The sequence below is a fragment of the Coregonus clupeaformis genome, chromosome 17 (assembly GCF_020615455.1).
Source record: "Coregonus clupeaformis isolate EN_2021a chromosome 17, ASM2061545v1, whole genome shotgun sequence".
Lineage (NCBI taxonomy): Eukaryota > Metazoa > Chordata > Actinopteri > Salmoniformes > Salmonidae > Coregonus > Coregonus clupeaformis.
Window position 1 is genome coordinate 27,425,669 of NC_059208.1, and position 25,244 is coordinate 27,450,912.

The 25,244-nt window shown below is 43.7% G+C and overlaps 1 protein-coding gene across 2 annotated transcripts; it reads left to right on the forward strand.

Moving 5' to 3' along the window:
- Positions 1–208: 208 nt before the first annotated feature.
- LOC121543302 (angiopoietin-1) lies at positions 209–23,597 on the forward strand. Of its 2 annotated transcripts, none has more exons than XM_041853081.2 (9): positions 209–993; positions 9,310–9,465; positions 10,084–10,205; positions 10,363–10,604; positions 12,235–12,383; positions 13,193–13,294; positions 17,222–17,388; positions 21,591–21,721; positions 23,136–23,597. In XM_041853081.2, the coding sequence occupies exons 1-9, from the start codon at positions 550–552 to the stop codon at positions 23,294–23,296; spliced, it is 1,674 nt and encodes a 557-aa protein (XP_041709015.2). In that variant the 5' UTR covers positions 209–549; the 3' UTR covers positions 23,297–23,597. The 2 variants fall into 2 exon arrangements, with proteins under 2 accessions (XP_041709015.2, XP_041709016.2); XM_041853082.2 differs by having other exon boundaries at positions 12,238–12,383.
- Positions 23,598–25,244: the final 1,647 nt, after the last annotated feature.

Sequence of the window (25,244 nt, forward strand, 5' to 3'; positions counted from 1 at the left end):
TTCAAATCAGGACTATATTAATAGAACTGAATCTCATACACACACATCTCTCTCTCTCCCTCTCCCTCTCTCTCTCTCTCTCTCACTCACATTCCATTCGATCAGTCCCTCAGTATGGGAGGCACAGAGCCTGCCCAGAGTTGGACGTTCCAGTGTGCAGCCCCCGCCCCCCCCATACAGACAGACAGGCAGACAGGAGGAACAGCACTGCACTCCATACAGCCAGCCATGCAGAGGAGGATACAACACAGATCATTCCACTGACTGACTCCGTAGTCTACATCACACAACTGGGTAGTGTGGTCCCTGGCTTGGATCTGGACCAGCTACAACAACTAACAAGACAACTGGTGGTGGATAGGGATGAGTTCCAAACTGAGACTTGAGAGGACTACTGATGGAAAGCGGTCATCCTTCTGGATCGACGGTCTGCCTCCCAACCGTCTGATTGACGACAGGACAGGAAGACATGTTGTGAAGAGAGACAGAAGACAGACAGTCTAGTTAGAAGACATAAAGGAGGACCGTTAGCCTGTGTGTCCTGCGGCCATGCCGTGGTACTTCCTGCCCTGCCAGCCCAGCTGCGACATAATCTGGCTGGTTCTGGCTGCCCTTCTCCTGCTGCTGACGGGCTGTGTGTCTGTGTCTCTGGAAGAGCTGCCCAGGGGCTCAGGGGACATAGCTGGCAGCAGCTCCATGAGCGCCAGCACTAACACTAACGCTCGCCAGTACAACTCTATCCAGCACGGATCCTGCACCTATACCTTCCTGCTGCCAGAGAACGCTGGGGGGAACAGGCCGTGCTGGACGGAGGGGGAGGGGGTCGGCGGCTCCAGCACCAGCCAGGGACAGGGCCAGTACCAGGGGAACACTCTACAAGGAGATGCCCCCCTGATAAAGCCCAACATCCCAGGACCGGCCCCAGCTCTGGGCAGCCAGAGGATCCAACACCTGGAGCACATCATGGACAACTACACACAGTGGCTTCAGAAGGTAAAAGCATGTTCTCTATGCATACAGTATAGTAGTAGTTGATGTAAAGATTAAAGCCTGACGTTTCAGTCTAAACAGAGCTTTATCAGACATATGTAATCTGGAAGGAAATGCATACTATGTCCCATGGCTGTGCAGGTCAAAATGATCTGCTTTTTTATCAGATTGAACTATGTGCTATTACATTAGCCAAAGTTGTTATCAAAACAAGTCTAAGAAGCGGTAGATCGGTTCTATGTGCGCTATTTCTATGCTTCCCGTTCTTGAGTTTAGTTTTTTGTGTCGTCTGTTTTGTACACCAGTTTTAAACAGTTGAAAATACAATATTTTTTCGGTTCTGGAAAACATATTTCACAGTGGTTTAGATGGTACAATGATTATCTACACTATCCTTGCTTATTTTGTCACATAAACTGAAATTAGGCTAACTATTAGAATTTTTGCAACCAGGAAATGCCGGAGCGATTTCTGCATAGTGCATCTTTAAGTGCACATTATTAGCATTGAGTATGTTACAACCCCATTAACCATTTGGACCAAGCCAAATGTATCCTGCCATAATGAATATTATTATTATAGGACACATTTGGCTCTGCCCAACCTGGATCCATCTCTTTCCTCTATGTCTGTTTACTTGGTCGCTAGGTTGTGATGTTCTGAGTGTGTCCGGCTGGACTGGCTGTTCTTAAGAAAACACTGTGTTGTCTGTCTGAACCTTCTCACACTGGGTCACATTGGCCCCACTTCAGTATTAACAGATTACCACTTCAGTAGAAACAGATTGTCACTTCAGTAGTAACAGACTACCACTTCAGTAGAAACAGACTACCACTTCAGTAGAAAAAGACTACCACTTCAGTAGAAAAAGACTACCACTTCAGTAGAAAAAGACTACCACTTCAGTAGAAACAGACTACCACTTCAGTAGAAACAGACTACCACTTCAGTAGAAATAGACTACCACTTCAGTAGAAACAGACTACCACTTCAGTAGTTTGGCACCAATTTGTTCCACAATGGTTTGGAAGAGTGTTTATGATATATGAACTTAACATAACATAAATGCTAATGAATAAGATGGCAAGTGTTGTAGATAGCCGTCATACTTTCAATGCATGAATTGGACACAGGAATTGTTTCATCAAAAACAATAAACATTGACATATAATAGCTCTTGCCCACATGTAAAATCTTAGAGGGGTTGACTGTGTGAAAACATTCTGTATGCTGCATACATTGCCAACCAACAGAATTATACATGAAGACTTTCCTCAAACTTCATTCTGGTTATCTTGTGTAAACTACTCAGGACTGGATTACCTAAAGGGCACTCAGAGCATGTACCCTGGGGCCCCCGATGTTCAGGGGGCCCCAACCAGGGGGGACGGGGGGGTGGGGGCCCCCTGGAGGCAATGGCAAAGTGTGTAGAATTGCAGGAAATTTGCTTTATAACTGCAACATTTTCTCTCAGCATCATGGCAAAATGTGTAGATTAGCAGGAAAGTAGCTTTAAAAATGTGAAATATTCTGTCAGCCTCATGACAAAATGTGAAGAATAGCATGAGATGAGCTATAAAACAGCACATCTTTCTCTCCACCCCATGGAAAAATTTGTAGAATTGCAGGGAAATTAGCTTTAAAACTGCAACATTTTCTCTCAGCTTCATGACAAAATGTGTAGAATAGTATTATAAAACTGCAAATATTTATCTCTGCCCCATGGCAAAATGTGTTGAAATGCAGGAAGTTAGCTGTTTTCCTAAAATAAATCTGTTTTCCCAAAAATAATTAAAATATAATAATAATTTACAGTACCAGTCAAAAGTTTGGACACACCTACTCATTCAAGGGTTTTTCTTTATTTTACTATTTTCTACATTGTAGAATAATAGTGAATACATCAGTACTATGAAATAACACATATGGAATCATGTAGTAACCAAAAAAGTGTTAAACAAATCAAAATATATTTTATATTTGAGATTCATTTGTGGAATTTATTTCCTTCTTAATGCATTTGAGCCAATCAGTTGTGTTGTGACAAGGTACGGGTGGTATACAAAAGATAGCCCTATTTGGTTAAAGACAAAGTCCATATTATGGCAAGAACAGCTCAAATAAGCAAAGAGAAATGACAGTCCATCATTTGTTTAACTCTTTTTTGGTTACTACATGATTCCATATGTGTTATTTCATAGTTTTGATGTTTTCACTATTATTCTACAATGTAGAAAACAGTAACAATTAAGAAAAACTGTGGAATGAGTAGGTGTGATACTGTATATTTTGACTGGTACTGTATATATATTTATTATTTTGGTGGGGCCCCTGGAGGTAGGTGCCCTGGGGCCCCAAATGTGGTAGTCCGGCCCTGCAACTACTCCTCTGGGTTTCTTATGTCTAACATAGTGTGTAATTATTTGAGGAAAGGACATTACATGTTTAATCTGGACATTGTAATAAGGAGACTGCCACTTGACACGTTTTCTCCTGCTCAACATGTGTACAGTGCACTAGCCCTTCTCTCCCTTTCCTCTGCATTGACATTGACATCTTAATACACTCTGATCTTACAGATTAATAGCAATCCATTATGTTCCTGACTGATTCCATTAGCCGACTATTAAATTGTCTTCATTCTTAGTGGGAAGCTGCTCAGACCACATAGCAGCAGAGATAAACAGTCTGACACTGCACTTTCAGTAAGTGTCATAGAGACCAGGCCTTTCCTCTGTCTGTGCAGAGGGAATCTAGCCACACAGTAGATGTTCTCAAATTGAAAATCATACTTAGGGTGATCTGTTACGTTAAATCAGGGATGAAGTGAGACAATAAATTCTAGCTTTGCGATGTAAATATTTCATATTTCATATGCCATTATTGTGACTACCTAACTGTAACGGTAATTTCCAAACTGTACATTTTTGGAACTACATAGTTTGAAAAGCTGTCCAAGGCTAAACTCAAACTGATTGACATGAACTGAAAAGGCCATGGCTTGAAAGCCGGTGTAACAGGAAAACTATAAACTTCAATGAATCACTGAATGACCCTGAGCTGTCACAAAAAAAAAAACATATTTTGAAAGCATATTGCTGGGAAAGACCTCTCCTCTCCTCATTGTAATCATCATGAGGATAGTGAACTTGAGATGGATAATGTCATTGGCAGCTGAGCCCTGTCCACATGATGTATCTGTGGTAGAAAACATACAGATGCAGTCCCATGACTGATCTCTCCTGGTTGACTAAAGGGAAATGACTGAAATCAACAACCCTGAAAGATCCCTCCCTAAGTAGTTGACCAGGGGCCAAGGAAATCCTTAGACAGGACCATATCGATGCAGTAAATCCTTAAATCCAAAATTACTGAATGGAATGAATACATATCCAACTTATTTTCTTCCCTGGATATAATTTCGTTATTTCTGGTTGGTTCCTTGGAAGTTGTGGGAACGTATGTTTTTGGTTTCACATTGGTTGTGGGAACGAAGCCATACGTTTCCTGACCGGTAAAACATAACGTTTTCAAACGTTCTGAGAACAGAAGATTTTGTCTCTATTCTGGGAACTTTTATTTGTAGGTTGCAGAGAGGTTCTGAGAATGTTTTACTCTGGTTCCTTCAAAGTTTTACTGGGAGGTTTTATTAACGCTCTGAGAACGGAAACTATAGGTTATTTTGAGTTTTTTAAATAACTTCCTGAAAACATTCACTATGTTTCAATAAGACTGCTAGCTTATTTTGGGTTGACTTTTTGAACTTCAAGCACAAATAGACCAGTTGGTTGTTTAGCAACAAAACCAATGCATATGCAACTATGGGGTAAAACAGACAGGGTCAAATGTAAAATATATTTTGCCTTCAAATGTTTATTGAAAACATGAATACATTTTCACAATCAGCACTCTCAAATAAATCGTTAGAGTTGTTGGTTAGCTAGCTAGCGAATTTTTGCCATATAAGCATTGACATGAAATCAGTCAAAAGACATTTACATTTACATTTACATCATTTAGCAGACGCTCTTATCCAGAGCGACATACAAATTGGTGCATTCAACTTATGATAGCCAGTGGGACAACCACCTTTTTTTTATTTGTTTTTTATGGGGGGGTGGGGGAAGAAGGATTACTTTATACTATTCCAGGTATTCCTTAAAGAGGTAGGGTTTCAAGTGTCTCCGGAAGGTGGTCAGTGACTCCGCTGTCCTGGCGTCGTGGGGGAGCTTGTTCCACCATTGGGGTGCCAGAGCAGTGAATAGCTTTGACTGGGATGAGCGGGAACTGTGCTTCTGTAGAGGTAGGGGAGCTAGCAGGCCAGAGGTGGATGAACATAGTGCCCTCGTTTGGGTGTAGGGTCTGATCAGAGCCTGAAGGTAAGGAGGTGCCGTTCCCCTCACAGCTCCGTAGGCAAGCACCATGGTCTTGTAGTAGATGCGAGCCTCAACTGGAAGCCAGTGGAGTGTGCAGAGGAGCGGGGTGACATGAGAGAACTTGGGAAGGTTGAACACCAGACGGGCTGCAGCGTTCTGGGTAAGTTGAAGGGGTTTAATGGCACAGGCAGGGAGCCCAGCCAACAGCGAGTTGCAGTAATCCAGACGGGAGATGAAAAGTGCCTGGATTAGGACCTGTGCCGCTTTCTGTGTAAGGTAGGGTCGTACTCTGTGAATGTTGTAGAGCATGAACCTGCAGGATCGGGTCACCGCTTTGATGTTAGCGGAGAACGACAGGGTATTGTCCAGGGTCACGCCAAGGTTCTTTGCACTCTGGGAGGAGGACACAATGGAGTTGTCAACCGTGATGGTGAGATCATGGAGCGGGCAGTCCTTCCCCGGGAGGAAGAGCAGCTCCATCTTGCCGAGGTTCAGCTTGAGGTGGTGATCCGACATCCACACTGATATGTCTGCCAGACATGCAGAGATGCGATTCACCACCTGGTTATCAGAAGGGGGAAAGGAGAAAATTAATTGTGTGTCATCTGCATAGCAATGATAGGAGAGACCATGTGAGGATATGACAGAGCCAAGTGACTTGGTGTATAGAGAGAATAGGAGAGGGCCTAGAACTGAGCCCTGGGGGACACCAGTGGTGAGAGCACGTGGTGTAGAGACAGATTCTCGCCACGCCACCTGGTAGGAGCGACCTGTCAGGTAGGACGCAATCCAAGAGTGAGCAGCGCCGGAGATGCCCAACTCGGAGAGGGTGGAGAGGAGGATCTGATGGTTCACAGTATCAAAGGCAGCGGATAGGTCTAGAAGGATAAGAGCAGAGGAGAGAGAGTTAGCTTTAGCAGTGCGGAGAGCCTCCGTGACACAGAGAAGAGCAGTCTCAGTTGAATGACCAGTCTTGAAACCTGACTGGTTTGGATCAAGAAGGTCATTCTGAGCGCGATAGCAGGAGAGTTGGCTAGAGACGGCACGCTCAAGAGTTTTGGAGAGAAAAGAAAGAAGGGATACTGGTCTGTAGTTGTTGACATTGGAGGGATCGAGTGTAGGTTTTTTGAGGAGGGGTGCAACTCTCGCTCTCTTGAAGACGGAAGGGACATGGCCAGCGGTCAAGGATGAGTTGATGAGCGAGGTGAGGTAAGGGAGAAGGTCTCCGGAAATGGTCTGGAGAAGAGAGAAGGGGATAGGGTCAAGCGGGCAGGTGGTTGGGTGGCCGGCTGTCACAAGTCGCAAGATTTCATCTGGAGAGAGAGGGGAGAAAGAAGTGAAAGCATAGGGTAGGGCAGTGTGAGCAGGACCAGCGGTGTCATTTGACTTAATAAATGAGGATCGGATGTCGTCAACCTTCTTTTCAAAATGGTTGACGAAGTCATCCACAGAGAGGGATGAGGGAGGGGGAGGAAGAGGGGGATTCAGCAGGGAGGAGAAGGTGGCAAAGAGCTTCCTAGGGTTAGAGGCAGAGGCTTGAAATTTAGAGTGGTAGAAAGTGGCTTTAGCAGCGGAAACAGAGGAAGAGAATGTAGAGGAGGGAGTGAAAATATGACAGGTCTGCAGGGAGTCTAGTTTTCCTCCATTTCCGCTTGGCTGCCCGGAGCCCTTTTCTGTGAGCTCGCAATGAGTCGTCAAGCCACGGAGCAGGAGGGGAGGACCGAGCCGGCCGGGAGGATAGGGGACATAGAGTCAAAAGATGCAGAAAGGGAGGAGAGGAGGGTTGAGGAGGCAGAATCAGGAGATGGAGTGGAGCCGCTGCCCGGAGCTGAACTGAACCCCGGTGGAGTGGACTGCTCTGGCTCTGGACTGGAGCATCTGACCGGGGCTGGACTAGACACCGGTGGAGCGGACTGCTCTGGCATTAGACTGGAGCAGCTAACCGGAGCTGGACTGGGCACCAGTGGAGCGGACTGCTCTGGCACTGGAGTGGAGCAGCTGACCGGAGCTGGACTAGGCACCGGTGGAGCGGACTGCTCTGGCACTGGAGTGGAGCAGCTGACTGGAGCTGGACTCGGCACCGGTGGAGCGGACTGCTCTGGCACTGGAGTGGAGCAGCTGACCGGAGCTGGACTGGGCACCGGTGGAGCGGACTGCTCTGGCACTGGAGTGGAGCAGCTGACCAGAGCTGGACTAGGCACCGGTGGAGCGGACTGCTCTGACCCTGAACTGGACCGTACCGGGCTGGGGACACGCACCACTAGTCTGGTGCGAGGAGCAGGCACGGGCCATACCGGGCTGGGGACACGCACCACTGGTTTGGTGCGAGGAGCAGGTATGGGGCGCACCAGGCTGGCGACACGCACCACTGGTTTGGTGCGAGGAGCAGATACGGGCCGTACAGGACTGGAGACACGCACCACTGGTTTGGTGCGGGGAGCAGGTATGGGGCATACCGGGCTGGTGACACGCACCACTGGTTTGGTGCGAGGAGCAGGTACGGGCCATACAGGACTGGAGACACGCACCACTGGTTTGGTGCGTGGAGCAGGTACGGGGCGTACAGGACTGGAGACACGCACCACTCGTTTGGTGCGGGGAGCAGGTACGGGCCGTACCAGGCTGGGGACACGCACCACTGGTTTGGTGCGTGGAGCAGGTACGGGGCGTACAGGACTGGAGACACGCACCACTCGTTTGGTGCGGAGAGCAGGTACGGGCCGTACCAGGCTGGGGACACGCACCACTGGTTTGGTGCGAGGAGCAGGAACAGCCCGGCCTGGCTGAACGCTCATTTTAGCATTCAGCACCAAGCGCACCGGGCTGTGAACGCGCACTGGAGATACAGTGCGTATCACAGCATAACAGGGTGCCTGTATGGTCCCACGCTCCTTAACACGAGTGCGGGGAGTTGGCTCTTCTCTGAAACCTGGCTCTGCCAGCCTCTGCTCTAAGGACTGCGTTCTCCTTTTCTCTAGGGTTAATTCCTCTCTCAGCTCCTCCTGTTGCCTAGCCAGCTCCTCTCTCCGTGCATCCACTGACTCCTTCTCCCTGTGGGCCTCCTGCAGTGCCTCCTTCTGAATGGAGAGCCCCTGCTCCCTCTTCTCTATCAGCCCCCGTAAGGTGGTGGTCTCCTCTCTCAGAGTGCTGAGCTGCAGGTCTTTCAGGGCCTCCTGCTGCTTCGCCCACCACCCCGTGTGCCTCCCCAAACATTTTTCTTGGGGCTGCCTCTCGGGCTTCCTTAGTGATCGGGACCTTTTGAGTCGCCATTTTTTCTCCCTCGCTGTCTCCGTCTGCTCCCAAGGAAGGCGATCCATACCTGCCTGGATCTCCTCCCAAGTCCAGGATCCCTTACCGTCCAAAATATCCTCCCATGTCCATGTTGTCTGCTCTTCCTGTTCACGCTGCTTGGTCCGTTGGTGGTGGGATCTTCTGTCACGTTCGTTGAGTAAAGGATTGGACCAAGGTGCAGCGTGGTATGCGTACATGTTTAATTAAGAAGTAAACACAAGACAAAACAACAAAAGCAACGTAACATGAAGTTCTAATGGGCTACACATAAACAAGCCAAACCAGAAACAAGATCCCACAACATAGGTAGGCAACATGACTGCCTAAGTATGATCCCCAATCAGAGACAACGATCGACAGCTGCCTCTGATTGGGAACCACACCCGGCCAACATAGAAATACAAAATCTAGATCTTACACATAGAAATGTACACCCTGACCAAACCAACTAAAGATCTCTATGTCAGGGCGTGACACAATGTCAAGCCAGTTGGAGAGTGTGCCTAGAACATTACCAAAATTTTAATTAAATGTAACCATGTTTGAACTTTTCTCACAGCCAATGAAGTGGAGTGTACAGAACACCAGGAGTCTGGCAAGAGAGGTAAAGCCCTAAACATCTCTTCATACCTCCTCTGTGTTTGTGTGTCAGATTGAGAGCTATGTGAAGGACAGTCTGAAGGTGGAGATGGCTCGGCTGCAGCAAAGTGCTGTCCACAACCACACAGCCGCCATTTTGGATCTAGGCACCAACCTCCTGACCCAGACTGCCCAGCACACACAGAAACTGACAGATGTAGAGATCCAGGTGCAGTATTTTTTATTTTTTAAAAGTCATTTAGCAGACGCTCTTATCCAGAGCGACTTACATTTAGTGAGTGCACACATTATTTTATTTATTTATTTATTTTCATACTCCCCGTGGGAATCGAACCCACAACCCTGGCGTTGCAAACGCCATGCTCTACCAACTGAGCTACATCCCAACTGAGCCATTCCCTCCCCTACCCTGGACGACGCTGGGCCAATTGTGCGCCGCCCTATGGGTCTCCCGGCCGCGGCCGGCTACGACAGAGCCTGATTCTCTAGTGGCACAGTTAGCACCACTGCGCCACTCGGGAGGCCATAATAGTTGATACAATGTTTCAAGTTCGTTGCAGACAGGCCATGCGTAGCCAATGTGATTTACAACAGTATGAATCATATACAAATATCCCTCTCCAAAGAACATTAAAGTGCACGATATGATATCAGTAACACTTACTACTTAATCATGTAGCCTACACAGCAATTATCCTCATTTGATTGGATGAATAGGCCTATGAAGTACATTAAAATACATGTTAACACTTTTAGCCTATATAGATCATGTCTATACACTTGACTGGGTGAATATGAATGATAGTAACAGTTTCCTGATGGACAGGTGTTGAATCAGACCTCGAGGCTGGAGATTCAGCTCCTGGAGAACTCTCTGTCCACCAACAAACTGGAGACCCAGCTCCTCCACCAATCTACAGAGATCAGCAAGCTGCACAACAAGAATGGGTAAAATCAACATGGATGATTTTCTTCCCATGAGCAGTTCTGTCTTGATTTATTGGCCGACTGACTGACTGACTGACTGACTGTTTGATTGATTGACTGATTGACTGACTGACTGATCGACTGATCAACTGATTGTCAAATCACTTGTATTGATCAGGCTCTTGGAGCAGAAGATGCAGGAGCTGGAGTCTGGGCACCATGAGGAGCTGGTTACCTTACAGGAGGAGAGGTCCAGCCTGCAGCAGCTGGTAGCCAGACAGAGCAGTGTGATCACAGAGCTACACACCCATCTGGACCAGGCCACTGGCAACAACAGTATCCTGCTTAGTCAACAACAGCAGCTCACTGACACCGTCAACAGTCTGATGAAACTCTGCTCTAAGGACAGAGGGTCTGGAGGTACTGGATGGATGCTGGGGCCAATGTTTCCTGTTACAGAAAGTATAAATAAAATACTCTGGGGTATGAATATCATAGCATAGATAGGAATGATTTCCGGGAAGAGGGAGTTGGCTTTAAAAGCTCTAGGTAGGGTTAAATACAACAGAGGTACTGGAGGATATATTGTGGCAAATGTTCACAGGTTCAGACAAGGTATTCTCTGGGCACAGATAAAGCCTATACCTGGACTAAGAAGGCTGGACTAACCCAGTGAGCACCGGCCGACGTCCATGGACGTTGAAAAGAGGTTGAAACTTGGTCCGGAGCGGCCTTGATTTCAATGTCCACAGACGTCCAGACCGGACTTGATTCGGCCCAAACACAGATGTCTAAGTTTGATTCAAATTTAGTCTGGACAGGCCTTGATTTGGCCCCAAAAAACCTGTCTATGATTCATTCAGATTTGGTCCTACAGCATACTACAGCACTGTACAGTAGAGCACAGCAGAGTACAGTACAGTTAAGTATAGTAAAGAAAAGTAGAGTATAGTTCAGTACAGTAGAGTACAAAATGGCACTGCACTCTACTGTGCTCTACACTGTACAGTACTGTACTGTACTGTGCTGTCCTAACCTGTGAAACATAGACGTCTATGATTGGTTCAGATTTGGTCTGATCCGGACCGACCAAATTTGGTTTTGTTTGGGGGCGGAGCTCATTAGAATAACACCCAGTATACTTTGCCAGTGTTCATTTTTGTCATTTAGCAGACGCTCTTATCCAGAACTGAAGGATATATTGTGCTGAATTTCTATAGCTTTGTCTAAAAGACGTCTATTCAACTTTCATTCAGAACCCGAAAATGAACCTGATTTCAACGTCTGGAAAATACGTATTTTAGACCTCTTTTCAACGTAATTTAGCTCACTGGGAAGTAGCATAGGCTTAATCTATGACCGGGAAAAGCCTGGATCATAAATACCATAGCACAGATAGGAATGATTTAGGCTTGGAGGGGGGTGACCTTAAAAGCTCAGGCTAGGGTTAAATAGAACTTACTGTAGACTGGAGACTGAAGAGAATTTATAGGAGTTTATAATAACTTGGTGGGTGCTTATATTTGTCCTATTTCACACATGTACAAGTGTGAATTAATGTAATATCCATTTGTGAATTGTAAATGTGTTTTTTTTGCATATCCCAACTCTCCCTGAGACGCCCTCGGAGAGTGGGGTCATGGCCAGGGTCTGTCATTATCAACGGAGACCCTGGCGTAATTAAGGTTAAGTGCCTTGCTCGAGTACATCTAATGATTTTTCACCTTGTCAGCTAGTGGATTGAAACAAGCAACCTTTTGGTTACTGACCCAACGCTCTAACTGCTAAGCTACCTGTCGCCCAAAGGGAGTTCTGCTAAACATCACCAGAAGTGTTTCAGTCAGGGCCCAGACTGGCTTCAAGAGCCTCTTCAGACTAGAAACAGCTACTTGTCTAGTGTTCTAAGAACATAAGATGCATTCCAGAACATAAGAACCTGTTCTAATAGGAACTGACCCAGTCTGGGCTGTTGATTACAAAGGATTTTGGATGCATTCAAATTGGAGCCTAGTTTATAATTTGTTTGCTCTTGTTTCATTATCTATTCAAGCAGTGGTCCCAAACAGCAACTTTGCCTTTAAGCAGAGAGATTCATCTCATGAGGAGAGAAAGTATCGGGACTGCTCTGAAATCTTTCAAGCTGGCTTCAACAACAGTGGAGTATATACTATTCACATCAACACACAGGAGACCAAAAAGGTAAGGAAAACTTGATATATTATCTTCAGTAAATATTAGAGGGGGAAAAGAGATGTAAATTCAATTAGCATAATTTGTATTATAGAGGCATACATTACAGATGATATATGCAGGCTTTGGCTCTGCATGCAAAACAGCAAAAACTGACATGAAAAATTCAAGGGCTGCACTTTTTCTTACTGTAACCTACTTTAGTTTACGTGCAAGTGAAGTGGCAGCAATTCATATACGGTACCCTAAAGCCGCTTGCCAAAAGATTCGACAACAATATCCCAGGAATATGTCAGGTATTGGCTGGCTGATATGCTGGGTCTGGAAATACTCTTGGCTGGCCTCTTCACCGCAGCTACACGGCAGATGTCCTCCTCCTGCCAAGCCGCAGATGGCTGACTGGCAGTGTGTTCCTGTCCATTATCAGCTGTCAGTGTCAATGGGACCTCCATGGCTACACTGAGCTACGTCCCTGGGCTTAGGACACATTGTCATTATGGCCTGAACATGGTACACTCATCTATAGTACATTTTTGTCATTTAGCAGACGCACTTATCCAGAACGATTTACAGGAGCAATTATGTTTAAATGCCTTGCTCAAGGGCACATCGACAGATTTTTCACCTTGTCTGCTCTGGGATTCGAACCAGCGACATTTCGGTTATTGGCCCAAAGCTTTCGGTTACTGGCCCAACTCTCTTAACCGCTAGTCTTCTTTTACAGGAAACAGAGTCGTTATTGTCATGATATGCACTGCATGTGTGAGAGTAGTGCGTAATCTACCCATGTCACTGACTTTCTGTCTCTCTCTCTGTAGGTTTACTGTAACATGGAGGCAGCAGGGGGAGGATGGTCCGTCATTCAGAGGAGAAAAGACGGGACCATGGACTTCCAGAGAACGTGGAAGGAGTACAAGATGGTGAGGAGGCCAGGGTGGAATATTCTCACAGTATTCACACTGACATCTTTTCTGATTTTGGTGAATACATAGCATTTGGGATTAACATGGGTAATCGGGATCCCGGGACTGTCCCGGGAACACTCTTCACGTTTACCGGAAAAAATAAACAACAAGACCCGGGAAATTACAACATTTATCCACAATGTCTGCACTAATTAAATTCCACAGCAAAAGATTAACAAAAATTAAAATGCAACATTATCCAAACAGGTTGTCACATGGAAGCCATTAGCCTAGCTTATTTACTTGACACAAAGTCGCCATAAATTCAAAGAGCACGCATAATTGACACTGCCGGTCGTGCTGGACTGCACACATGACCCGAATGCAGTTAACGAACCCTACAGGAAACCCCTACAGTATAGCCTATTAAAGAACGTGTGCCTCTTTAAGCTGTCATTGTAAATCTTCAGACAGTCACAAATTTGATAGGCCTATGCACAATTCACTACATAGGCATCTCGGTCACAGACATGAAGTCTGTTAACAATTCAGAGGCATGAGGGGAAATTCTATCTTCAGAGCCTAGGCTATTTTCCTATCCAGTCCCAATCCCAATGAAACCCAAAATCCTGACTCCTGTCTCACTCCTGTTTCTAATTTGATTATGGAATCCATAGGTTGCATTATCAAAGCACGTTTCTCGCCTATGCATGTCAAAATACCGCTTTCCCTGCTTCTCTGTGCTGTCTCGTACTTGCTGCCCATATGAGAGCTTCGGTGTGATCAACAAACGATATGAGAGTAGAAATTGATATTTTTTAAACAGAGTTGGTCCCCGTTAAGATACCTTGATATTTAAACTATTTCCACTTCATCTCCCCATTATTCATGAGCAGATCTGCTATCTGTATAATCATCAACTTGATTTTGCCAAATATAGGAGATATTCTGTCATTCGTTGAAGGAGGTTAACTTTGGTCATTTGACTTTTGTTTGACTGCTGTTACAAAGAATGAATCGACAATGCTATGCTCGGAGTGCGCTCTATGCGTGCTGAGCGTGCTCTGTGTCGAGATCGCCTAGGCTACTTCTGAAATGCGCTGTCGATCAAAGATAGTTACTCTATCATGACTACATTTCTGTTTAATTTGCTCTGAAATCTTGACATAGTGGCGCAGCCAAGCCGACAAGGTGGCGCAGCACCCCTGTTATTTGGGGAGAACCCTAGCGTAGTGACCATATCTTGGTTTTAAAAGCTTTAAATGGGCACTTCCGATTTTTGCAGTATATCCCGGGACTCACGGGATAAATATGAATTATTCCAGGTATTGAAACTTGGTAGATTTTCGGGAAAATATGAATCCCTACATAGCACAATATTCCACAATATAAATGTATATGTCAAACTGTAACAGAGAAAGGAGCATTACAAACGCATAGCAAGGAACATCCCAAGTGGCACCCTATAGCCTATATAGTGCACTACTTTCGGCCAGAGCGAGGGATGGTTGCCCTCCAGTGAGGGGCTAAAGAAGTGTGGAGTATAGCCTGGCAAAGACACGGGCATACAACGGGTTCCCTCTTGACTTCCCCCATTGAGAATATATGATTTGCTGTTCATGGGGCATGTGTTCGCTCGGTGACCCCTCTGTGGGGAGTGTTTCATCATGACACTAATGGCCTCTGATTGAACACATCTGAGAGAAGACGACAGGAGAGAGGAAACTGTTTAAGTTGAGTCTAAACATGGTGTGCTTAGATCACCATTCAAATGTTGATATATTGTAAATTGTCTCTGGTAAAAAAAAAAGATCCATGCCAAGGTCTGGTCTACATTTTACATTTACATTTACGTCATTTAGCAGACGCTCTTATCCAGAGCGACTTACAGTTAGTGAGTGCATACATTATTTTCGAACCCACAACCCTGGCGTTGCAAACGCCATGCTCTACCAACTGAGCTACATCCCTGCCGGCCATTCCCTCCCATACCCTGGACGACGCTGGGCCAATTGTGCGCCGCCCCATGGGTCTCCCGGTCGCGGCCGGCTACGACAGAGCCTGGATTCGAACCAGGATCTCTAGTGGCACAGCTAGCACTGCGATGCAGTGCCTTAGACCACTGCGCCACTCGGGAACAGTCTAGTGCTGCAGACCCCAACACTATCTCTCTATAGCTATATCTCTCTATCTATATATTTACATTTTAGTCATTTAGCAGACGCTCTTATCCAGAGTGAGTGCATACATCTTCATACTGGCCCCCGTGGGAAACGAACCCACAACCCTGGCATTACAAGCGCCATGCTCTACCAACTGAGCTACAGGGGACTTATATATCTCTATCTATATCTCTCTATCTATTGAGGGAGACAGACAGATGAGATGAGTAGATACAGATATATAGATACAGATATAGATAGAGAGAAATAGATAGAGATATATAGATAGAGATAGAGATATATAGATATAGATATAGATATATATATAGATATAGATAGAGATATATAGAGATATATAGAGATATATAGATATATATATAGATATAGATAGAGATATAGATAGAGATATATAGATAGAGCTATATAGATAGAGATATATAGATAGAGATATATAGATAGAGAGATATAGATAGAGAGATATAGATAGAGATATATAGATAGAGATATAGATAGAGAGATATAGATAGAGAGATATAGATAGAGATATAGATAGAGATATAGATAGAGATATATAGATAGAGATATACAGATAGAGATATATAGATAGAGATATAGATATAGATATATAGATAGAGATATAGATAGAGATATATAGATAGAGATATAGAGATAGAGATATAGAGATATAGATATATATATAGATAGAGATATATAGATAAAGATATATTGATAGAGATATAGATAGAGATATATAGATACAGATATAGATAGAGATATATAGATAGAGATATATTGATAGAGATATAGATAGAGATATATAGATAGAGATATAGATAGAGATATATAGATATAGATATATAGATAGAGATATATAGATATAGATACAGATATATAGATATAGATATATAGATAGAGATATAGCTAGAGAGATATAGATAGAGATATAGATATATAGATAGAGATATATAGATAGAGATATATAGATAGAGATATAGATAGAGATATAGATAGAGATATATAGATAGCGATATATAGATAGAGATATATAGATAGAGAGATATAGATAGAGATATATAGATAGAGATATATAGATATAGATATAGATATATATACAGATAGAGATATATAGATAGAGATATAGATAGAGATATAGAATAGAGAGATATAGCGATATATCTCTCTATCTATATCTCTATCAATATATCTCTATCTATATATCTCTATCTATATCTCTCTATCTATATCTCTATCAATATATCTCTATCTATATATCTCTAGCTATATCTCTATCTATATCTATATCTATATCTCTCTATCTACTCATCTCATCTGTCTGTCTCCCTCAATTCACCACCGTCAAAAAATAGTAAAACACAGAACAGAATTCCTTTTTAAAAAAAGAATAAAGATTCCCTGAGTAGAACATTCTTCTAGTCTGCACTCTTAAGAAAAAAGGTTCTACCTAGAACCATATAGGGTTTGTCATCTTGTCCCTGTAGAAGAACTCGATATGACAGTAATTCTTTTTCTATAGCTCCATGTGTTGCTGGGGTAAGGCCCTGCGACAGACTAGCATCCTGTCCAGGGGTTGTACTTGTACATCAAGCTGCCTTACACTACAGAAACAGGAGATAGACTAGCATCCTGTCCAGGTGGTGTACTGGTACATCAAGCTGCCTTACACTACAGAAACAGGAGATAGGCTCCTGCTCCTATGAGCCTTTCTGGCTTGGACAAGGCTTACTTACAAATGTGTTGCTGTGCTGTTGTGCTGTTGCAGGGCTTTGGGAGTCTGTTTGGAGAGCACTGGCTGGGGAATGAGTTTGTGTTCCTGCTGACCAGTCAGAGGCCCTATAACCTGAGGGTGGAACTGATCGACTGGGATGGACAGCAGGCCTTCTCCCACTACGACTGCTTCTACATCGGCAGCGAGAAGCAGAATTACAGGTAGGATACCAGCAATGTGTTGTGGGACGTATTCTTAAAGAGTATCACAGTAGGGGTGCTGATAGCAACTACAGATGTCATTTCCACTTTGAAAATTCAGACTTGATTTGCCCTAAAGAAAAATGTATCAACCCCTACAAAAATGTCCATGAATTATAATCCACATAATAATTCACATTTTCCGTTCCTGCAGGATTATTTTCCTGCTCTAGCAAACTGGCTCAAATTAAGATCCTACATCTGTATGTACCCTAAGTGGAGAAAAATGAAGTTTTATCGAATCTCAGCGCATTGTATCGTACCTACAGTACTGTTTTTATGATCATTGGACATTCCCTGACTAAATACGCCCACATTCCTATTTAAATAGTCACTCTACTACTCAATTGTGGTTGTCTTTTTACTTTCTTGAGGAAATGTAGTAGATTTTTAATGAAGTGGGAATGAGATATTGGACTTGGTTCCATCACTGACAATGATGTGCTTGGTGTTGTATTTCCATCACAGTAACGATGGTGAGGCACTGGGGACTCTGATCATGATTTGTAATCAATACATTTTTCAGTTTGCTTGACTTCTTTGTCCATAACCTTATGATTGAGGCGTCTAGGACTTCAGCAGAATATCATAATTCTTACTTTTTCATTTATTCTCTGTTCAAAAACATACTGAAAAATATTTTGGAGTTCTGGAATGGAATCAATTTTGGTCTCTAGATTCTTATTTCATGACCATTCTGTAGTACTTGTGATGGAGATGGTCCAAAACAAACTATTGTCACACAGCTTCTTAGTGAAAGAGAGGCTCTGCCTCATTTCACAATGCCATTACTAACAAAATAAACTGTAAGATCGTAAAAGGGAATTACCATATTTTAATTCCTTAGAACGATAACCAGGAAGCTTTGTCTCAATCCGATTTAGTTCACCCACACACGGATATGCGATCACACAAACGAACACACACCAGTACCATTTTTACCTGGCTCACATTTTTGCTAGCCAGTTAAAAACAAGGAAGGATGGAAGGATGTACAAAGAGCTATTAGATTAACTCTTGAGTAGTATTGAGAGCGAGAGTAAACAGAGTATGTCAGTGGAAATGGAAAAGTAATTTACAGTACATAGCAGTCAGTATATATAATCTGTTAGCGGGAATCTATGTAAATAATGACCATTCTTTTAAACATGGCATATAGAGGAAGATCACAGCCTTTAAAATGAAAGCTATTCTATGGAGTGTGGCGTGAAATGGGCCTACAGCTCAAATCCAATCACATTTTATTGGTTGCATACACATATTTAGCAGATGTTATTGCGGGTGTTGCGAAATGCTTGTGTTCCTAGCTCCAACAGTGCAGTAATACCTAGCTAAATGCTTGTGTTCCTAAATCCAACAATGCAGTAATACCTAGCAAAATGCTTGTAATCTTAGCTCCAACAGTTTAGTAATACCTAGCTAAATGCTTGTGTTCCTAGCTCCAACAGTGAAGTAATACCTAGCTAAATGCTTGTGTTCCTAGCTCCAAAAGTGCAGTAATACCTAGCGAAATGCTTGTGTTCTTAGCTCCAACAGTGAAGTAATACCTAGCTAAATGCTTGTGTTCCTAGCTCCAACAGTGCAGTAATACCTAGCTAAATGCTTGTGTTCCTAGCTCCAACAGTGCAGTAATACCTAGCGAAATGCTTGTGTTCTTAGCTCCAACAGTGCAGTAATACCTAGCTAAATGCTTGTGTTCCTAGCTCCAACAGTGTGGAAATATCTAGCTAAATGCTTGTGTTCCTAGCTCCAACAGTGCAGTAATACCTAGCGAAATGTTTGTGTTCTTAGCTCCAACAGTAAAGTAATATCTAGCTAAATGCTTGTGTTCCTAGCTCCAACAGTGCAGTAATACCTAGCGAAATGCTTGTGTTCTTAGTTCCAACAGTGCAGTAATACCTAGCTAAATGCGTGTGTTCCTAGCTTCAACTTTGCAGTAATACCTAGCTAAATGCTTGTGTTCCTAGCTCCAACTGTTCAGTAATACCTAGCGAAATGCTTGTGTTCTTAGCTCTAACAGTGCAGTAATACCTAGCGAAATGCTGGTGTTCTTAGCTCTAACAGTGCAGTAATACCTAGCGAAATGCTTGTGTTCCTAGCTCCAACAGTGCAGTAATACCCAGCTAAATGCTTGTGTTCTTAGCTCCAACAGTGCAGTAATACCTAGCTAAATGCTTGTGTTCCTAGCTCCAACAGTGCAGTAATACCTAGCTAAATGCTTGTGTTCCTAGCTCCAACAGTGCAGTAATACCTAGCTAAACGCTTGTGTTCCTAGCTCCAACAGTGCAGTAATACCTAGCTAAATGCTTGTGTTCCTAGCTCCAACAGTGCAGTAATACCTAGCTAAACGCTTGTGTTCTTAGCTCCAACAATGCAGTAATACCTAGCAAAATGCTTGTAATCTTAGCTCCAACAGTGCAGTAATACCTAGCGAAATGCTTGTGTTCTTAGCTCCAACAGTGCAGTAATACCTAGCTAAATGCGTGTGTTCCTAGCTTCAACTTTGCAGTAATACCTAGCTAAATGCTTGTGTTCCTAGCTCCAACTGTTCAGTAATACCTAGCAGAATGCTGGTGTTCTTAGCTCTAACAGTGCAGTAATACCTAGCTAAATGCTTGTGTTCCTAGCTCCAACAGTGCAATAATACCTAGCGAAATGCTTGTGTTCTTAGCTCTAACAGTGCAGTAATACCTAGCGAAATGCTTGTGTTCCTAGCTCCAACAGTGCAGTAATACCTAGCTAAATGCTTGTGTTCCTAGCTCCAACAGTGCAGTAATACCTAGCTAAATGCTTGTGTTCCTAGCTCCAACATTGCAGTAATACCTAGCTAAACGCTTGTGTTCCTAGATCTTACAGTGCAGTAGTATATAACAATACAAAACAATACACACAAATCTGATAGCAAAATGGCGCTGATAGACATGGTCGCCCTGTTCATGGCTCCTAAGCAATTTTGCAGCTCTTCAGATACACTGGGTTTCAGAGAGCCAGGCTGCCTTCCACTACTACTTAGTTCGTGTGACACAGAGTCACTGTAGAGGAGCCAAACACCTGGTCAACATACCATACTGAAGCCCCATTAATGATCAGCCTGACACTTTGATGGGTCAGATATATGACCACACAGAGTGACCACATACAGTGAGGGGAAAAAGTATTTGATCCCCTGCTGATTTTGTACGTTTGCCCACTGACAAAGAAATGATCAGTCTATAATTTTAATGGTAGGTTTATTTGAACAGTGAGAGACAGAATAACAACAAAAAAATCCAGAAAAACGCATGTCAAGAATGTTATAAATTGATTTGCATTTTAATGAGGGAAATAAGTATTTGACCCCCTCAACATAGACATAGGATTCAACATAGTATTCAACATAGACATAGGATTCAACATAGTATTCAACAGAGTATTCAACATAGACACAGTATTCAACATAGACATAGTATTCAACATAGACATAATATTCAAGTCTACTGATTAAGAAGTGAAGTATCCATTATCTGGTTCTGGCAAGACCTCAAAGATGTCTGACTCATAAACCACAGTTGGACCTGCCGCTTGACATGCAGTACAGTAGATGGGGCAATACAATGCAGGATGAGAGAGTGCAAAGGGTTCACAGGGAAGTGTATATGGTTTGAAACAAATGAGGAAACCAACAATACCCTCATAAACCAGGATTTTCTTTATAAAAGCAACAGGTGTGATTGGTTTTAATATAGTGTACGATAATTTCAAAGACACTTCTTTAGAAGGGTACATAATATTTTCTATTAGATTAGAAGAACATTGTGGTGGTGAATTTCTGTCCTCAAGCGTTCGCACAGTGAGAACAAGGGGAGGTACTCGGATTTACGTACAGAATAATAGGAAATACTCTGAGACCAGGTTGCAAGGGGAGGTACATATTATTTGTGTTAGATTAGAAGAACAGTGTGGTGTATGCACTGTATGAAAATGTATGCACTCACTAACTGTAAGTCGCTCTGGATAAGAGCGTCTGCTAAATTACTAAAATGTAAATATAAAATGGTGGTGAATTTCTTTCCTCCAGTGTTCACACAGTGAGAACAAGAACAAAGCATTCTCCAGCAGCTAAAGGGCACTCCCATTGTGTTTCTGCTTTATTTCCCTCTGTGTTACCCTGGCGACTGTGTCAGGCTGTTCCTGAAGAGTCACAGTGGAACGGCAGGCAGACAGAGCAGCCTGGTCATCAACGGAGCAGACTTCAGTACCAAGGATATGGACAATGACAACTGCATCTGCAAATGTGCTCTCATGCTCACCGGGGGTATGTCTGAGGCTAAAGTCCACATCGACCCCTAACCACATGCACTCTGTATGCACTCCTGTAGAACTGAAACAATTGGATAAGTAGAAGCAATAAGACAACTACAACAACCCACCCAGATTATGCTAGGCAAGGTGAAAACATTTCCAACCCATTGACCTCCATGTCACCATCACCCACTTTATCCCCCCGGTCTAGAAGACCTGCAGAGCAAGCCGGAGCCAGTTAGCATGTATTCAGCACTGTTACTGACATATCAAAGCAGAGGATGCTATCTTAGCTGGTTAAGCCAGGTGGCAGCCCTCATCATTTTACAGAATGATTGCCACGTGCCATGTGGCTGGTTTAGAAGTCCAGGGAACTGGTCAGCGGAAATGATAGAAAAGAACAGTAAAATTCATATTAAAGTGATGTAAATGAGTAGCTACAATCCCATCAGGATTTAGATCCAGAATGGACATCAGAAAATGCATAGTACAGATACATGTCTTTATCCTTTTATCAATGTCTAGACCAGCGTTTCCCAAACCCGGTCCTGGGGCCCCCTCTGGGTACACATTTAGGTTTTTGCCCTAGCACTACACAGCTGATTCAAATAATCAAAGCATGATGATGAGTAAATTATTTGAATCAGCTGTGTAGTGCTAGGGAAGAAACCAAAACATGCACCCATTGGGGTCCCCAGGACCGAGTTTGGCAAACGCTGGTCTAGAGTGACAACGAGGTATTTAAATCCACATACAGCATGCACCTCTTGCCCTCAATACACTGGGGTGCTTTAGACCCAAAAGTAGCCACAAACATCAAGCACCAGCTTCCAGTCAGTTCTAACCTATAACACTGAATTTAGATGCCCATGGAATGTAGGTTAAAGCATGGCTGACGCCAACATGTAGCTTACTAGAGTATGGCTGTGTCCCAAATGGCATCCTATTCCCAATATAGTGCACTACTTTTGACCGGAGCTCTGGACCAGAGTAGTGCACTACATAGGGAACAGGGTGCCATTTGAGACTCATCCCATAGGTTGATGAGTTCAGGAGGTGTAGTGGTTAGTGGATAGATCACTTGGCATTAACGGCCCTCCATAAGACTCCAAGTAGCTGGTCCAAACGTGTTGGGCTCGCAGAGATTGTTGTAGACTATTTATATTTTGTTAGTTGCCCTCACACTCCTCTCTCACCTGTAATGAAAGGTCAGAGGTCAGAATGGGGCAAAGCTATCCAGAGAGAGGAGTGCTGGAGTCTGCTCTAGTGTTGATGACTTGGCGCTGCAACAAAGCTATCTAGAGATAATCAGAGGTTACAGGGAGGTCACACAGTTATGACTTTGATAGTTCCTCTGATAGTGTAACATCATCAAGCCTAAAATAAATGTTGTTTGTTTCTCTCTGCCTTTCTCTCTATGCCTTCAGGTTGGTGGTTCGATGCCTGTGGACCATCGAACCTGAACGGGATGTACTACAATCATGGTCAGAACATGGGTAAACTGAATGGGATCAGGTGGCACTACTTCAAAGGGTCAAGTTACTCTCTCCGTGCTACCGCCATGATGATACGACCAGCAGACTTCTGAGAGGACCTTTCGGTGACTGTCGTTGGGTACATTGTCCAGAGCCATATTGGCATCATTAGCCATGTTTCCATCCAACTGTTTTTATGGGATAAAGTACTGGCCTGTTGCATAAAAAAAACTCACAACAGGTGTGACGGAAACACAAAATACAAGGTGGGATATTACCATGTGGGCGAGGATATTTAATCAAAGTCTATTGGATGACAACTTATTTTTAACCAGGACAGAATTTATAAATGACTTTTTCCGACATAGCATACAGTGCATTCGGAAAGTATTCAGACCCCTTGACTTTTTCCACATTTTGTTACGTTACAGCCTTATTTCTAAAATGGATTAAATAAAAAATGTCCTCATCAATCTACACACAATACCTCATAATGACAAACCAAAAACAGGTTTTTAGAGATGTTTATAAATAAAAACAGAAATACCTTATTTACATAGGTTTTCAGACCCTTTGCTATGAGACTCGAAATTGAGCTCAGATGCATCCTGTTTCCATTGATCATCCTTGAGATGTTTCTACAATTTGATTGGAGTCCACCTGTGGTATATTCAATTGATTTGACATGGTTTGGAAAGGCACACACCTGTCTATATAAAGTCCCACAGTTGACAGGGCATGTCAGAGCAAAAACCAAGCCATGAGGTCGAAAGGAATTGTCCGTAGAGGTCCGAGACAGGATTGTGTGAAGGCACAGATCTGGGGAAGGGTACCAAAAAATGTCTGCAGCATTGAAGGTCCCCAAGAACACAGTGGCCTCCATCATTCTTAAATGGAAGAAGTTTGGAACCACCAAGACTCTTCCTAGAGCTAGACGACCATCCAAACTGAGCAATCAGGGGAGAAGGGCCTTGGTCAGGGAGGTGACCAAGAACCCGATGTTCACTCTGACAGAGCTCCAGAGTTCCTCTGTGGAGATGGGAGAACCTTCCAGAAGGACAATCATCTCTGCAGCACTCTTCCGATCAGGCCATTATGGTAGAGTGGCCAGACGGAAGCCACTCCTCAGTAAAAGGCACATGACAGCCTGCTTGGAGTTTGCCAAAAGGCACCTAAAGGACTCTCAGACCATGAGAAACAAGATTCTCTGGTCTGATGAAACCAAGATTGAACTCTTTGGCCTGAATGCCAAGCGTCACATCTGGAGGAAACCTGGCACCATCCCTAAGGTGAAGCATGGTGGTGGCAGCATCATGCTGTGGGAATGTTTTTCAGTGGCAGGGACTGGGAGACTAGTCAGGATCGAGGGAAAGATGAACGGAGCAAAGTACAGAGAGATCCTTGATGAAAACCTGCTCCAGAGCGCTGAGGACCTCAGACTCGGGCAAAGGTTCACCTTCCAACAGGACAACGACCCTAAGCACACAGCCAAGACAACACAGGAGTGGCTTCGGGACAAGTCTCTGAATGTCCTTGAGTGGCTCAGCCAGAGCCTTGACTTGGACCCGATCAAACATCTCTGGAGAGACCTGAAAATAGTTGAGCAGCGACGCTCCCCATCCAACCTGACAGAGCTTGAGAGGATCTGCAGAGAAGAATGGGAGAAACTCCCCAAATACAGGTGTGCCAAGCTTGTAGCACCATACCCAAGAAGACTTGAGGCTGTAATCGCTGCCAAAGGTGCTTCAACAACGTACTGAGTAAAGTGTCTGAAGACTTATGTAAATGTGATATTTCCGGGTTCTTTTATATACATTTATAAAAATGTATATAAACCTGTTTTTGCTTTGTCATTATGGGGTATTGTATGTAGATTGATGAGGGGGGAAAAAACGATTTAATCAATTTTAGAATAAGGCTGTAACGTAACAAAATGTGGAAAAAGTCCAGGGGTCTGAAGACTTTACGAATGCACTGATAGGTACAGCAGATGCCCTTATTGTATGGGACACTTTTAAATGTGCTTTTAGAAGCCATGCAATTCCATACTCATCTTTAAAA

Excerpts from the sequence above, each read along its gene's own strand:
- LOC121543302 (XM_041853081.2), top strand. The coding sequence starts at position 550 with ATGCCGTGGTACTTCCTGCCCTGCCAGCCCAGCTGCGACATAATCTGG. Across the intron at positions 13,295-17,221 it reads CGTGGAAGGAGTACAAGATG|GGCTTTGGGAGTCTGTTTGG; the intron begins GTGAGGAGGCCA and ends GTGCTGTTGCAG. Across the intron at positions 21,722-23,135 it reads TGCTCTCATGCTCACCGGGG|GTTGGTGGTTCGATGCCTGT; the intron begins GTATGTCTGAGG and ends CTATGCCTTCAG.